Genomic DNA, 17,551 nt, shown 5'->3' on the forward strand with positions numbered 1-17,551 from the left:
AGAAAAGAAGAACTTCGTTGTAAGCATAGCTCCAAACCAACAAACAACTCTCACATCAAATTTAAATTAGTTTTATCACAAGTACAAACCCCAATGAAAATTAACCGAAGTATTGAAACCTCGGGTCGTCTCACAAGGAATTGCAATGAAGTGGTCAATTATTGGCTATGAAGGGACAAGGGGTTTGGTTTATAAAAGGGCAAGAAATTAAATGGGCAAGAATTTAAATGACAAGAAGAGTAAATCAAGAATTAATAAAGGCAAGGTAAAGAACTCTTGGCTAGACATAGGTAATTGAGATCACCATCCTTGTCTACAAAACATGTATTGACAATTATGAGGAACCAAGCTCATTAAGTCTACTTACAAAAGCCTTAAGTACATAATATCTACTCCTAGGCTCGAAGTACGTCAAATGGCTTGATCAACATCAATCCATAAGTCCTAACCTAGCTACTAATTAACTTAGTAGTAGGCTAGAGTCAATGGTTATCAAATTGACCACTAAGGGTTCTCAAATCACCAATTCAATGAGATCCAATGACTCAAGGTCACTCAATTCCCTTAGCCTAGGCCAAGAGTAAGAAAACTACTCAATAACTAGAGAACATATTTCATCAAACACTTGGAAGGCATAAAAGGGAAGCATAATAAATGTGCAAGAAATATGAATCTACCAACTACCAATTGTAAGAAAAGTAAATCAACAACTTAAATCATCAATAAAGAACATCAAACATCAATTGCATTAAAAGGAATCCAAATCCAACATAAGTGTATGAACATAAAAGAGGCATAAAAGTAAAATTAACAAGAGAACTAAGAGGATTAGAGTGTAGAAACAAGAAATTATAAAGGAAACAAGATGAAATCAAGTAATCAAATCTAGATCCAAGAGAAATTAACCTAATTCTAACCTAATTCTAGAGAGAAGATGGAGCTTCTCTCTCTAGAAAACTAACTAAAGGATCATCATGACTAACTAAGTACTCCCCCTTTACTCAAGCTTGAATTCTGCATGAAATACCCTCAGAAACGAGTTTGATTTGGGCCTGGACAGCTCAGAAATTGCCCTAGCGATTTCACTTTAAGTGGGTCACGTGCCGAGCGTCACGCGTAGGCGTGGGTGACGCGTGCGCGTCGCTGGCCAAAACCTTTACTCACGCTTACACGTACGCGTGTGCGTGGCTTGCAAATCTTCAATGCACGCGTACGCGTGCATGACGCGTGCGCGTGGCCCTCAATTTTCCAAAGCTCATTTCTTCATGAATTTTCTGCTTTGCATGCCTTTCTCTTCACTTCTTCCATACAATACTTGCCTTATGAACCTAAAATCACTCAACAAACACATCAAGGAATCGAATGAAATTAAAGTGAATTAAAATCACTAATTTAGGGCCTAAAAAGTATTTTTTTACACTTAAACACAAATTAAGGGAGAATTACAAAACCATGCTATTTCATTGAATAAATGTAAGAAAAGGTGATAAAATCTCCTAAATTAAGCACAAGATGAACCACAAAATTGAGTTTTATCAAACCTCCCCACACTTAAACCAAACATGTCTTCATGCTAAAATCAAGAAAGAAACAAAGGGTATTAATATTTATTCAATGTAAACTACCTATATGCAATCTATCTAAATGAATGCAAGTACTTGGTCAAAATAAATCAATTCCCAAGAAAGCATATACAAGTACAAGGGCTAAAGCACTAGCAATCAAAATAAACCCACAATTGAATTAAATTATTGAAAAGATTTTACAAACTTGCAAGAAAAGACGATCATGGGTGGAAGCATATAATTGAGCGATCGAACCCTCACCGGATGTGTATCCGCTCTAGTCACTCAAGTGTATGGGGTTGATTCACTCAATTCTCCCCTAATCATGCTTTCTAATATTTGTTTTTCATCTAACAATCAACAATTATCTCATGCATGCATACAAATATCATGAGGACTTCCCATAGGTTGTAATTGGGCTAGGGTCAAGGTAGGATGCATATGGTCAAGTGAGTTTGAGATTTGAATCTTTGATAAGCTTAAACTTCCCACCTAACTTATATAATAACCTATACAATTTCAAAGCTAACCTAACTTCCCATTCTTCACTTTTTCACATACTCCTGCATTCTCTTTTGATCACCACATATATGCATTGATTTTTATTGAACTTTACTTTGGGGCATTTTGTCCCCTTTTTATTACTTTTCTTTTTCTTCTTTTTCTATTTTTTTCTTTTTTATATATTTTTTTCTTTCTGTTTTCCTCACTCTTTTTTTTTTCTTTTCACAAAAATATATATAAGAATATCAATGCATATGGTTTAACATTCAATGCATGAGTATGCGCCCAATTCCTATGATTTTCAACAAAACCACAAAATACACTTTTATCTATACCCAATGTTCCCAACTCTCCAAAAATTAAATGATAAACACTCTCACTAGCCTAAGCTAATCAAAGATCCAAATAAGGGACCTTTATTGTTTTTCACTTAGGGCTTGTAATGTGCTAAAATTAAAAACAAATGGGTTTAGCATAGGCTCAAAGTTGGTTAACAATGGAAGATAAAAGGTAAGGCTATTTGGGTAAGTGAGCTATTTGAAACAATGGCCTCAATCATATAAGTGCATGTATACACAAAATAATGGACATAAAGAATCAAACAAATCAAAGATTCAATCATAGAAAGAGAATAATGCACACAAGAATGAAAATAAGTGGTCATATAATATAATCACACAATTAGGCTCAAAACTCACATGCTTGTGTTCTTAGCTCAAAAATCATGTTCCACAATATATGTAATTCAAGCAAGTTCTAAAATTTTTTTTCAATTAATTGGGGTGTCCTATAGATAAATTTCTTGAAAAATCTCATGATTTTGACTAAGCTTATTATGTATATGTATGCAGAATAATAAAATGCAACTAAAAATCCTAGAAGGCCCAAAAATGAAATGCAAAAGTGTTGGGATTAGAAATTTGTCACCCAAGAATGCCGACTGGTCGGACGACCTCCCCACACTTAAAAGTTTGCACCGTCTTCGGTACATTCAAAGATGAGCAAGGGGGTACGGCGAATTTCTGAATTGCCACCTTCAGCTGGCGGATCAACCGGTGCTACGTGTTCTTTCTTCCGTTTCCATTTTTGCTTATGGTGCGTCGGACATGAAAAATAGAAAATAACACCGTAAGATGAGAAAATACAAAAGCAAGGAACCATGCATTGTTAGAATGAGGTGAATCACTAGAATGGAGTGAGTGAATTAGTGTGACATTAGTGAAAAATAGGTGTGTGAATTCTAAATTAGTCACCCTTTAGAAAATACACACTATCATAGAGAGATATGTCACAATTACGCAAAAAAAGTATGCACATCACTCATTCTAGTGTTCTTGAGATACTTTGAAGAGAACTTGTAGGTTAAGACAACCAGACAAGCAATAAGAGAGCATAAAAGCATTCAAGCAAAGTCAAGTAATTGTGAATTGGATAATGGATGGATATTGATTGATGTGCAAGGTAACTTTAATGAACAAGGTGTGATGTGAAACTTACACATCAAACGATGACACATATTGAAGTTTATTTGCAACACCTAAGTGACATAGAAGTGGAGCACATGGATGCTATGGAACTTAAGAAAGAGAATATAAAAGTGAAAATCAATCACATAGCAAGCATGGTCCACAAAGTTTAGAGAGCTCAAAAATATGTCACTTAGGTAAACTTTCGATCCAATTTCACAATTTCACAATCTCAATGAATGAAATAGGTGAGGTAAATAAGGCTCAATCATAAATAAGCAACACCTAAGAAACAATGCATCGATAACGTACAATTGCCTAACAATAGATGATGAATCCATGGTGGCCAAAACATGCAATTCAAAGAGTTAAGATGCATGAAGGCAATGTTACATGTACTTGGTATTCAAAAATATTAAGCATGAAAAGTTCCAAGCCAAGTAACTAAATATAACCTCAACAAAGGATCCAACAAGGAATATAAACAAAATTGATGTTAAGATAACATCCTATTAGTAGTCAACAGTAGTAAACAGTAAACAAGATTAGTAATCCAATACTTATAATGGAAAACAAAAGTTAAACAAAAATTAAACTAACTAACTAACTAAAAGAAATGGTGTTACATGGTGTTTAGTAGCGTCAGATGATAAGAAGAGAAGGGAAGGAGAAGAGAAGAAGAAAAGAAACTGAAAGGAGAGAAGAAAAGAAGTGTGTGAAAGAATACGACCCACACGTACGCGTGAAACGACGCGTGCGCGTGGATTGGGTGAAATGGATGCGACGCGTACGCATGCTTCACGTGTGCACGTCGATGGGTTATTTCGAGATCGACGCGTACGCATTCTATACGCGTACGCATGAGTTCACTTGCGCAAAAGGCACAAAACGCGCACAGTGCAGGCACAACTCTCAGGAAAACGGCCACGCGTAGCGTGGTTGACGCGTGCGCGTGGATGGTCGAAAATTCTTGAGTCACGCGTACACATGAAGCACGTGTACGCGTGGATTGGTGCTCTGTTTTTCAAAAATTTTCAAGTTCTTGCACCAAACCAAGTATTCCAAGCCTCCAAACAGCTACCAAAACATCATAAAACCTTATTTAACCTACTAGACTCCCAAATAAACTCAACTAACTAAACAAAACATGAAATTAAACCTAAATTACCAATATTTACAAAGAGTAAAAAGGGAAAGATTTTAGTATGGTGGGGTGTCTCCCACCTAACACTTTTGTTTATTGTCCTTAAGTTGGACTTATGGGGAGCTCCTCTTCATCAATGTGGCTTGTGCTTGAATCCATCCTTGAAAATCCACCAATGCTTGGACTTCCATTGTGCTTCATCATTCAAAGTTAATAATTCCAAGGTTTGATGGAGTCCTTCACAAATCATAGGCTCCCAAAGTTGATCCACACCTTGTAATCCGGGATCCCATACTTTGTTTTCACACCCGTCTTCAAATTGATCACTTTGATTCTGTTTGGATGGTGGAAAAGATGAATTCTCATGAAGGGACCAAACTACCCTCCTAGACCCGTCCAATTGAGCACTACACCAATCCATGCTCCTCAATTTTGAGCTTCCAACCATAATGAGCCTAGACTTACAATGCCAACCACTAAACATTCTCCTCTTATGCTTAATTCCACAAAGCGCCCTAAGTTGGCCATCCGTTTCAAGCAAACTAAACTCAAGTAGGAAAATAAAGCTAAGAGTTAGGAGTTTTACCCATTCAGATGAAGGATTAGATGGCAACCTAGGTGGAGGAGTTCCCAACGGTCTTGATAAGGCGCATTCCGCTCCCGTCAATCCTCTTCTAGAGGCGTCCACCACTTGGCAAGGTTCTTCAAGCTCTACCTCTTGCCAAGCTTCCTCAAGTTCACATTCTTCTTCACCAAATTCTTCTATCTCTTCCCCATCACTCAAATCATAAATAGGAAGTTTAGTAAAGTCTACCTCATCGTTAATTTCAAGCATAGTGGGGAAGGACTCATCATGCTCAAAAGAATCATATGTTGATGCAGAATCATCATAGATAGGAGGGCTTGTTGCTTGGAACACTTCTTCCAATTCTTCACTCACAATATACCGTGGAGGTTGTACATCCCCCTCAACATTGCTTTCTAATACGATGGGAGAAGGCTCAACAAGATCATCAAAGGGATTGATCAATGTGGACAAAAAATTACTAATGATGGAATCTACTTCTTGATCAATTTCCCTCCACTCTCTATCCACATTCTTAACATCACTCTCCTCTTTAACATTTCTTCCAAACTCCGTGGAAGAAGGTTCTTCAGCTTGAGATTCCTCTATGTGCCCAACATATCCTAAACATCCAATCATTACTTCCTCTTGTTTAATAATCTCTACCTCCTCCTCTTGTTGTATTTCTTGCTTTAACTCCTCTTCTTCCCCTTGAATCTCCAAATTTACTTCCTCGCTAAGCTCTTTGGGTGCTTCTCCACATTCAACAATGGGAGTGCCTTGATTGCATAGTTTTAGGCGGGATGAGACCATGTTGCTAACGGCTTCCGCTATGATAGCCATCTTGGCTTCTAGCTCCTTGAACGCTTCTTCATGATTCATACACCTAGCTAGAAGTTCTTGTTATTAGATCTTCCGATGAAGGTGGTGGTGGAAGAGAGGGTTCATTGTTGGAGGGGGAGGTATTATAGTTGAAAGGTGGTTCATATTGGTGAAAGTCTTGAGGTGGTGTGTATGAAATTTGTGGTTCTTGGGAGTATTGGTGTTGGAGTGGTGGTGTCTCTGGATATGGTTCATATGGTGGTTGGTATGGTAGATATGGATTGGGATCATATGGAGGTGGATGGTGGTATGAGACTTGTGAGTATGGTTGTTGAGGGCTATATTGAGGGAATGGGTCATATGTATGTGGTGGTTGTGGTTGACAATCACAATAAGGATCATCACACCATTAGATTGATATGCATTAGGATTTGGATTATACCCATAAGAGTTCGGAGAGTAGCCATGTTGGGATGGCGCTTGAATGGCTTGGATGAAATAGAATGCCTTTTGGTCCTTTTGCATCTCCGTGAGGAGAATAGTCATGTCCCCAAGCACTCTTGTCAAACTTGATTCGGAAGGAGGTTGTTGCCAAGAAGGTTGTCCATAAGCTTAGGGCTCCTCCCACCGTTGATTTCCAAATCCTTGATGCACATCCTCATTGAAGCTTCCATTTCCTACAACATAGTTTGAACCCAACTCATAGCCACAGTGATGAGAATTCATGATGACTAGAGAAAATAAAAACAAAAACTAAATAAAGAAAGCAAAGTCCTACAACTAGCAACAACTAACAAAGAAGAAAAAGACAAACATATTCACAATATATACAATAGCCAATAACATAGCACCATTGCAATTCCCCGGCAACGGCGGCATAAATTTGATAGAGAGAATTATCGTCGGTCTAGATTTTCTCTTATAGAAAAGAAGAACTTCGTTGTAAGCATAGCTCCAAACCAACAAACAACTCTCACATCAAATTTAAATTGGTTTTGTCACAAGTACAAACCCCAATAAAAATTAACTGAAGTATTGAAATCTCGGGTCGTCTCACGAGGAATTGCAATGAAGTGGTCAATTATTGGCTATGAAGGGACAAGGGGTTTGGTTTATAAAAGGGCAAGAAATTAAATGACAAGAAGAGTAAATCAAGAATTAATAAAGGCAAGGTAAAGAACTCTTGGCTAGACATAGGTAATTGAGATCACCATCCTTGTCTACAAAACATGTATTGACAATTATGAGGAACCAAGCTCATTAAGTCTACTTACAAAAGCCTTAAGTACGTAATATCTACTCCTAGGCTCGAAGTACGTCAAATGACTTGATCAACATCAATCCATAAGTCCTAACCTAGCTACTAGTTAACTTAGTAGTAGGCTAGAGTCAATGGTTATCAAATTAACCACTAAGAGTTTTCAAATCACCAATTCAATGAGACCCAATGACTCAAGGTCACTCAATTCCCTTAGCCTAGGCCAAGAGTAAGAAAACTACTCAATAACTAGAGAAAATATTTCATCAACACTTGGAAGGCATAAAAGGGAAGCATAATAAATGTGCAAGAAATATGAATCTACCAACTACCAATTGCAAGAAAAGTAAATCAACAACTCAAATCATCAATAAAAGAATATCAAACATCAATTGCATTAAAAGGAATCTAAATCCAACATGAGTGTATGAACATAAAAGAGGCATAAAAGTAAAATTAACAAGAGAACTAAGAGGATTAGAGTGTAGAAACAAGAAATTATAAAGGAAACAAGATGAAATCAAGTAATCAAATCTAGATCCAAGAGCAATTAACCTAATTCTAACCTAATTCTAGAGAGAAGAGGGAGCTTCTCTCTCTAGAAAACTAACTAAAGGCTCATCATGACTAACTAAGTGCTCCCCGCTTTGCTCAAGTTTGAATTCGGCATGAAATACCCTCAGAAACGAGTTTGACTTGGGCCTGGGCAGCTCAGAAATCACCCCAGCGATTTCACTTTAAGTGGGTCACGTGCCGAGCGTCACGCGTACGCGTGGGTGACGCGTGCGCGTCGCTGGCCAAAACCTCTACTCACGCTTACGCGTGGGTGACGCGTGCGCGTGGCTTGCAAATCTTCAATGCACGCGTACGCGTGCATGACGCGTGCGCGTGGCCCTCAATTCTCCAAAAGCTCATTTCTTCATGAATTCTCCGCTTTGCATGCCTTTCTCTTCACTTCTTCCATCCAATACTTGCCTTATGAACCTGAAATCACTCAACAAACACATCAAGGCATCGAATAGAGTTAAAGTAAATTAAAATCACTAATTAAGGGCCTAAAAAGCATGTTTTTACACTTAATCACAAATTAAGGGAGAATTACAAAACCATGCTATTTCATTGAATAAATGTGAGAAAAAGTGATAAAATCCCCTAAATTAAGCACAAGATAAACCACAAAATTGGGGTTTATCAGACGTTGGTTAGCACAGCAAGCAATAACATGGCGAATGGTAGTCGTTCCATCTGAAAGTGCCCACAGTCACACGTCCGTCACGCAAGATCAACAACTAACACCTTTCCACTAGTCATTTCGCGCACCTCAAACACGTCATTTCGTCTATCAAACCGGTGCACAACTATATTCCCAACCTGTTGGATATTTGCTTCTATCCACTGTTGTGCAATTACGAAGTAAGTAAATCCAATACGCTTGCATTCGTGAGTCTTGACACTCTTTCGCGTAAAAAGTTCATTTAATCGATAATATGTTGCTCAGACGAGCAGCAACATAGGTAGGTTTCGGGCACTCTTCAACACTAAATTAATGTACTCAACAAAGTTCATCATCATATAGTCCCATCGATGTCCCTCGTCGAATGCCAATACCCAGTGTCTAAGTCCAATGGCATCGCACCACTTGGCATATGCCTCGGCTCGCTCTTCCAACCTCTTATAGTTGATGTTGTACTCCTTCACCGTCCTTGAATACCTTATGTTGACAAAAAGTTTTTGTAAGTGCGGAATTTTAAATGCCCTTAAGAAGTTGCTGCCGACGTGCCTTATACAAAACATCCATCATGCTCTTGGAGGTTGCCAGTCACCTCTTGAACGATTTACTGCTGCCCGGATTGACTCATATCGATCTGAGATCATACCCACACCCTCTCTTCTAATAACATGGATTTGCATATTCCTGATAAAGAAGTGCCACGCATCAGCTGTCTCCCCCTCTACTAAGGCAAAAGTGATAGGCACAATGTTCTGGTTCCCATCTTGTGCAACAGTAACCAGAAATGTACCTTTGTATTTTTTCCGTATAGATGTGTGCCGTCAACTTGAACTAAAGGCTTGCAATGCCTGAACGCCCTAATGCATGGTTTGAAACTCCAAAATACGCGATGAAGTATTCTGACACCGTCTGCCTCGTCACTCCTGTTGTACAGTGGTCGTGTTTCTATTTGGACAATTGAACTAGGCATCTTCTGAACCATGACCGAGAGCCACTATGGCAAAGCTTTGTAAGAATCCTCCCAACCACCGAAAACTTTGGCCATGGACTTCTGATTTGCCAACCAAGCCTTTCGGTAACTAATGGTATAGTTGAACCTTGACTAGACTTCCGCTATTATAGATTTCACCTTGATGGATGGGTCGGTCTTGACCAATGGCCTTATCAGCAACTTTATCCGAGTCCAACTTGGAATGATCATGTGAAATCATTCCCATTGTGCACATGTGCCTACCGTTGTATCTGCGTATCTCCCAACAACCTTTTTCGTATCAAGCTAGCTCGGATAAGCCAATCGCATCCACGTCCGTACGTCTTGCATTTTGTATAGAACGTCTGTGGCTCAGACTCACACACATTGTAGTCAACTCCTCTAGAAATAGTGTAACTTCTAATTGCTGCGATGACCGACTTTCTAGAACTATAATCCAATCCAATCCGGAACTCTCCGTCCTCAAGATCAGCAACGCCTACAGAAAGAAGAAATCATCATTCATTAATCAATCCAAAATATAAATTAACAAAAACATATTATTCATTCATCACGTACCTATGTTTTCATATTCCATAAATTCTGGTGCATGCATGGCATCAATATCCAAGTTACGTTCATCGGTTGACTAAATAAGAGATGAACCACTACATTCTCCGCTGCTGCCTCAACTCTCCCATCACATCCTCGTCTTCGTCGCCGGCTTTATAAGTGGCTTCAAAGTCCTCTTCGTTGTCACTATTCATTCCTTCGTACACTGCAACTCTATCATCCTCTATATCTAAATCATTTTGAAACTTATTTGCCTCTACGTTTTCAAAATCAACATACAACTCAATATGTGGCTGTCGCCTCTGAGTCTGCTAGTGAATTTGGAACATATTCTGCATACGCGCTTCGTCAATGATCGGCATAATATCAAACTGTATTAGACCACCAAAAACTACAACCGAATTTTGGTGCAGAATACTGCTCACTCTCCTCAACATACCGTTCTCCATGCTTTGACAGAGACTGTTCTAAAGTTCCATTAACGTCATGGTGCATGGAACCACAAATGAAAATGGATTCTAATGCACAAACCTCACTCTCTCATAAGTATTCCGTATAATCTCACCGTTGTGATACACTACCAAATTTGCAGTACCTTCTATTACACTATCAACACACTCAAAAAACACTCAAATAACACTCTTCTTCACACTATCAACACACTCAAATAACACTCTTCTTCACAATGAAAATGGTACCTAACTTTGCCTTATATAGAGGGGAGCCCTCAGCACGCCCTCCATGTGTTGTTTCATCAGCTAATCAAAGTGAGTCACGTGTCAATACGCCCCATGCGTGTTGACTTAGCACGCCCCCACGTGTTGCAGATCCAACCAAGCAAACTTCGTCACGTGTCAACACACTCTCTGAGTGCTCACTCAACACGCCCTCCCACTACAAAAAAACTGGTATAAAATGGCATAAACATAATGGCAAATTTAAAACATCGCCGTTATATTGATAAACTGAGGCGGTTTGTGTGACTGCCGTAATTTGCTTGTGGAACGGCGATTCTTTAGCGAATTTGGCGGTTTTAAACGGCAGTATCTTATTATCTACTTCACTAATATAAAAAGTTAAAACCTAACTCTTATATTTTACTAATAAATACTGTGCTAATCAATCTATGGAAACTCCATCACAATGTGAGAACCAAGAAGAAACTCCATTGCAGCGGCGTGAGATCTGCGATCTCATCCATGACGCTCTCTTCTGGCGACTGGCGGCAATCTCCTCAATCAACGCTTTTCTTCCAGCTGCGATCTCCTCCATCAAAGTTTCCTGCTCCACTGTGTTGTGCTCTGTGAAGCTTCTCCTTCTCCATCTTGGTTGAACTAGTTTTATATACAAATGCACATTCTCCTCTTTTAATTACTCATATTTGTATTTGCTAATTGTTACTACTTCTATTTCTTTAATGCTATGTTTTGATTTTCTCTTTGTTAGCAGAAATTGGGGGTAAGATCTTCATGAAATTTCTTCGATTTTTTTGCTTACATGCATGTATACAAATATGCATTCGCTTCGCGGTTTTGATTTGTAGATATGCTCGTTGATGCTGATTTACATAGCACATGTTTGATGAATTGCTTCAATGAATTAAGAGCAGTTATTTTCAGGTCCCAAGGAGGACAGTCGGGTTTCAGAAGCAACTCGAAGAGCTGTGCAAGAAGAAGCGGAAAGGCTAATTTTGCAGAAAATTCCACTCCAGAAAATTTTGTTTGAGATTAGTAAGTGTCATTTTCATGTGTTATCTCCATCTATTTTAATTTTTCCTTTTGAGCTTATATGGATACAAACTAGCCACAACAGGCCTTATAGACAGTTGTTTTGTGTTATTACTGTCAGTGTTTAAGTATGGCTTGAAGGGTGTGAACAATGATGTGGAGAGATGCTTGTCACTGGTGAGATTCAACTAAGATTTCAATTTTTATAACAGTAGGTTTGCATGTAATCTTACTTATTCAAACTGAGTTTTCAGTGTGTGGAGGAAAGAATGCGTGGACTGATAAGTAACCTGATTAGAATGTCAAAACAGGTTAGTTGTTCTCTACCTGCTTGCAGGAATATTCTCTCATAACTTAATAAAATTTCTTACTTTCAAGAATTTTCCTACTAGCGGGTTGATTTTGAGAAGACAAGACATCAGACTGTTGTCACCTCAAATGTTTAGCCGCAAATCATGACAATAAATAGGAAAGTAAGAGAGGAGTGGGAGAAAAGACGGATAGAAGCAGAGAAGCTTCTGAAACAAATGACGTGAGAATTTTTTCTTATTTAATTTTGCATATTTATCAGTATTAATTTGGATTTTAGAGCAGTTAAACATAAGTTTGGCATCCATCCTCTTGGCTTGGTCTCTGGAAAAAGAATGTTAAAAGAAAAATATATTTTCATTAGGAGTTATACTATTGATATATGAAGTAATTTATGTGTGTTTATTTTAAAAATGAGTTTGTCAATATTAAACAAGTAATCTGAATTCAAGTTTCAACACAGAATTAAACATGCAATGTAACTTGTTAGGAGTTATACTATTGATGTATGAAGTAATTTATGTGTGTTTATTTTAAAAATGAGTTTGTCAATATTAAACAAGTAATCTGAATTCAAGTTTCAACACAGAATTAAACACGCAATGTAACTTGGTTTCTTGTTTTGTTCTGAGCCCTTAATCAAAGAATATTTGAATTGTGTAGTGGATCTGAAAGGTTTGGGTCAAATTCATTCTTTCAAGTCCTTTTATTCTTGTTTAATTCAATTTAGCAATGGGTTGCGTTTTCAGGCTATGACAATGGCATTATCCCGGCATCATCATTCGGTACTTATCATACTCCACTCAACAAGCATGTAGGATTTCTTGTTGTTTGTTCTATGATTACCGTAGCATCAAAGAGTCCAAAGTTTAACAGTAAAATTTTTTTAGATTTACTATGTTAATTCCATGAGGGCTGCTCAAGAGTTTGCTTCAAGAGTTTCTGATTCTTTTTAAGGTGATGTTTCATTCATTTCTACTTGGTGAATCATGTTAATTTTTGTCCTTTTAGATATATAATGTTGAGATAAATAAAATCAGACTAGCCATGTATGTTTATATATATATAACAACTTAGACTACTTGATCATATTCATGCATATATACTTAACCAAATTATTTAATTCATGCAGTAATAGCTAGTACTGAAATTATATAAATATAAGTAAATTTTCTATGCCAAAAAGTTCATTGATTCTTAATATGAAAGCTCATGCTTTATATCTTACTATGTGGTGGATTGTTTTGTTGAAAGCTTTAAATTTTGGTGTCGTGGGACAGGGGCAACCGTGGTCGAGATTGCTTCAGGAATCTGCTGTCAAAGAATATGGCAAGTCTGGAGACCCCTTTCTTCATTCAATCCCATTTCAGGTGTGACCCTTATAATCTCCTGTTCCTTCATGTTGAACTTTAGAAGGAGAAGGAGGAGTATTAATATATTTGGAAGTTTAGTTAACATCAGCAGTAATTTAGATTTAATGGAGACTTTAGACACCCTTTCTACTGATAAAAAGATTTAGAGTTTGATTTGACTCCTAAAAAAAATTTCATTAGACAAATGAAAAGAGAAATAAACTCTATGTGAATTTCTCCGTGTATAACTAATATATTTTTCTATGTGAATTCATTTTTATTTTACTAGCACACAACCTGCTCGATGAAATGCTTCAACTAAATTCTGCCCTTATCAATGCTTTTATGACAGAACTGGAACCTGATTCTCCGGTTATCCAGGTGATAACTATGATCTTCTTAAGAGGTTATTTTGGTTATTTAAAAGTTTACTTTATGTTATCAACTAATGTTTTTCCATTGCAGTGTGATTATGATCGTCTTCAATTGTCAACTAATTAATGGAGTATAAATTTTGATTCCACTTACATATTATGGAGTTTAGCCTTTACTCATGAAAGTATTTTATCAGTTTAGCTTTAACTGATGACCAATGTTATATTTATCTATCTGATTTGCTGTTACCTTTTAATATTTGAAGGTACATTATGTTTGAACTTTGCAGGTTCGAGCTGGTTCTGGTAGTATTTCTTCTGGGGCTGCTGACAAAATTCAGCTGGCTCGTTCTGAGGTTTGGACCAAAGATGTTATCAATTACTTGCAATCTCTTTTGGATGAGTTTTTCTCAAAAAATGCATCTCATTCTAATCATAATAAAGAGCGATCACCATAAATTTCTTATGCTGGATCGCTACAGTTATATATTCACCCTAATATATATTCATGAACTTAATTATATATACTCTACTCCACAACTACTACTCCTCCTGTCCCATATCCTGGCACCAGATTGATGCTGCTACTTTTGAACTACTACATGTCACAACTTTATACAGCATGACATTATATCATTGTAAATACTGAAATATTTTGTGTATGCATTGCAAGCAAGAGATTTAGTCCAATTCGTTCATAGCCCCTAAACTTCAAAGAGACACAGCTATATGTTTTGCCGAATAAATATTTGGGTGATATATAAATGTACGATATATTTATTTAAATAAGAAGAGGACAATATTTATTTGTGTAGGCCTTGTTGCTGAGAGTAATAAAATTGTAGAGATATATGTATGGTGAAACGTTTCTATCGTATGATTAATGATTGCCTTATAATTGTTAAATATTATATAGTATGGTCAAATATAAGTAGTATGTTACTGTAAACAAGCACTACTATATACAGTATAGTAGTGATATTTATTTGGGGGCATAAAGGGAACAAAAATGCAGGCATTATATATAGGTCTTAGCTAATTACAAAAAGCCAAAAATATCATCCTAGATCCCTGCCTACCGATGCAGATTAATTGCTTTGATTTAATCTCTAAAGTTTATTACTTTATGGAACCCACTATACTCTTCTTTCATAGGACCATGACTTTTGGTGTTTAATTAATATCCATCCATTTAATTAATAGGGGCCACGTAAATCCAAATAGTAATTAATATTTGAAGGTACATTATGTTTGAACTTTACTATCTATTTCTGATGGTGAAGAGCCATCCTTACATTTTATATGGTGGTATATTGTTTGGCTACTTCAATGGCATAATTCTGATGTTTTGAGTGTAGTAATTTGAATTTTTCATCCATCCATTGAAGACTAAAGCCTCCTCTTCGCAGCACAGGAAACCTTGTAATGACAGCATCTCTTACTAGTTAATAACACTATAATTGAGAATGCGTTATTAATGAATTTTCCCAAAAGAATATCTTAAGAATTTTCCCAAACCTCCTCTTCGTAAATGTTGTTAACCACTTTTTTTTGTTACTATATTTGTTCATTTTTCTACTAGTACATCTATTACACCTGCTTGCCATCATTTAACACCTTTCTTTGAGATTGTCCATGATTTGGCTGTTGTTAAGAGCTATCTAATGGCTTCTTGGGAAATCTAAAGACTTATATTCCGACAATTATCTTGAAATCAAAATTTCACTATTTTTCAAATTTTGATAAAACATTATTTACATGGTTTTGCTTAATTGATTGCCTTCCATGGTCCTATGCCATGTATCTTCTATCAACCAGTGAGTACCGACTGACACATATGCATCCAATATCTTTCAGTGTCAACAAAATTCGTCCTCCTATAAACCATTATGTACCATGGCCTCCTTTTAGTTTATATTTGATTGTGATATCATTGTGTTCTTAAGCTGGGTACTTATCCTTTGGATCCCAAAACTTACCAAGTTCTAAGACATTTCTATTCATATCTTATATCTATATGTGCCTGTGCTAGTATGTGCCATTGAGTGAATTCTCAGCTTCAAGTCTTTCTTGTTCAGAAGTAAGATTTTCTGTTACAACATAGTAATTCTAACATCTAATGTCTAAGACTTGTTCCCAATGCAAAGCATGCTATTGAAGCCATAAATGGGATAATAGATGGAACTGTGCATTTTTTTTTGTTACATGATCTCAACTGCATGAATTGGTTAATTACGGTGCTGTAAATTGTTCCAGATCTGGAATGCTAGAGAATGCCTTAACCTATATCCAAATAGTGCAAATGTCAAGGCAGAGGCAGATATTATTGATGCACTTACAGTTAAGCTTCCCAACCTTGGGGTGAACATTCTGCCCATGCAATTCAGGCAAATAAAAGATCCTATGGAGATTGTGAAAATGGCAATCACAAGTCCAACTGGAGCATATTTTCATGTTGATGAACTTATTGAAGTTGCTAGACTTCTTGGCCTGAGGTCTGCAAATGAAATAGCAGCTGTTGAGGAAGCTATTGCTAGAGAAGCTGCAGTTTCAGGTGATTTGCAATATATATATTATTTTTTTCTGCTTTCCACATGTCATTCATATCCATATATAATTAGAGCGTATTTCATCTTTTTTGTATACATATACACTTAGTATATGATCATTTTCTGAACTTGAGTCATTTTCTATCTCAGATTCTCCTTACAAGATGGAGTAAGAAACAAAGATGTTGGAACAAGTTCTCAGGATGAAACTCACATAAGAGACCAAAAAACTAAGGCAAGCTTGTTTTAAAGTTAATTACAAAAGGAGAAAACTTTTGGCCTCCAAATCTTATTCATCATCACTTAGCTAAGCTAAGCTAAGCTACTTCTCTTGTATATTCATATTCTAAGTAGTAAAAACAGCACTTATTAGATGATTTAAATACATTATTAGATATTAACATAGTTTAGTGAACTGGATGGTAGATTTAACTAATTAGTGTTTATTGCAAATTTGCAATGCTTGTATTTTGGTAAGTTTAGTAAGACAAGGTTTTGTATAAGAGTTATTACTTTTGATTTTCAATAATAAAAAATTATATATTATATTAATATTTTGTTTATGAGTTATATAATATTTCATTTATGGATTATGATTTTTTGCTATTGTGAAATTTTAATCACAAAATTATTTATTTAACGCAATAAAAATAACAGTAAAAATTATTTTTTTAAACGATAAAAAATGTCACTGTCAGGGTAAAACGGCGGTTCAAAAATGCCATTTTAACTAATCAAAATGCTACTGTCAGGGTAAAAATGGCGGTTCAAAAATGCCGTTTTAACCAATTAAAACGTCACTCTGTCAGGGTAATAATGGCGGTTCAAACCGCCGTTTTAACCTATCCAAAACCGCCATTTTAACCTGAAAATAACGGTGGTTTGAACTGCCGTTTTAACCTATCCAAAAACCGCCATTTTAACCCTGGAAATAATGACGGTTTGAACCGCCGTTTTAACCTATTCAAAAACCGCCGTTTTAACCTAAGGAATTGTGGCGGTTTTCAGAAAACCACCGTAATAACCAGAATGGCGCCCAGAATTACGTCACTTCACGAAACCGCCATTATTGGTAATAATGGCGGTTCAAACCACCGTAAATACCGAAAAAAATCGCCGTTTTTACCAGAATTTTTTGTAGT

General features: G+C 36.6%; 1 protein-coding gene across 9 annotated transcripts; it reads left to right on the plus strand.

Annotated features, from left to right (window-relative positions):
• The first annotated feature begins 11,076 nt into the window (after positions 1–11,076).
• On the plus strand, positions 11,077–16,961 carry LOC107609298 (MAG2-interacting protein 2). Of its 9 annotated transcripts, none has more exons than XR_002349925.2 (12): positions 11,077–11,426; positions 11,718–11,828; positions 11,947–12,002; positions 12,080–12,136; positions 12,218–12,357; positions 12,884–12,919; positions 13,025–13,091; positions 13,415–13,504; positions 13,839–13,867; positions 14,151–14,216; positions 15,219–15,282; positions 16,117–16,258. XR_002349925.2 is itself a non-coding variant. In XM_021105857.2 (8 exons), exons 5-8 carry the CDS (start codon positions 13,796–13,798, stop codon positions 16,580–16,582), a joined length of 459 nt encoding a protein of 152 aa, XP_020961516.1. In that variant the 5' UTR covers positions 12,218–12,357; positions 12,884–12,948; positions 13,025–13,091; positions 13,415–13,504; positions 13,776–13,795; the 3' UTR covers positions 16,583–16,961. The 9 variants fall into 9 exon arrangements, 2 of the variants coding, with proteins under 2 accessions (XP_020961516.1, XP_020961517.1); XR_015892106.1 differs by having other exon boundaries at positions 11,078–11,426; positions 12,884–12,948; positions 13,776–13,867; positions 14,127–14,216; XR_015892108.1 differs by having other exon boundaries at positions 11,078–11,426; positions 12,884–12,948.
• Positions 16,962–17,551: the final 590 nt, after the last annotated feature.

This window comes from Arachis ipaensis, chromosome B7 (genome assembly GCF_059453495.1).
Source record: "Arachis ipaensis isolate K30076 ecotype BB chromosome B7, ASM5945349v1, whole genome shotgun sequence".
NCBI lineage: Eukaryota > Viridiplantae > Streptophyta > Magnoliopsida > Fabales > Fabaceae > Arachis > Arachis ipaensis.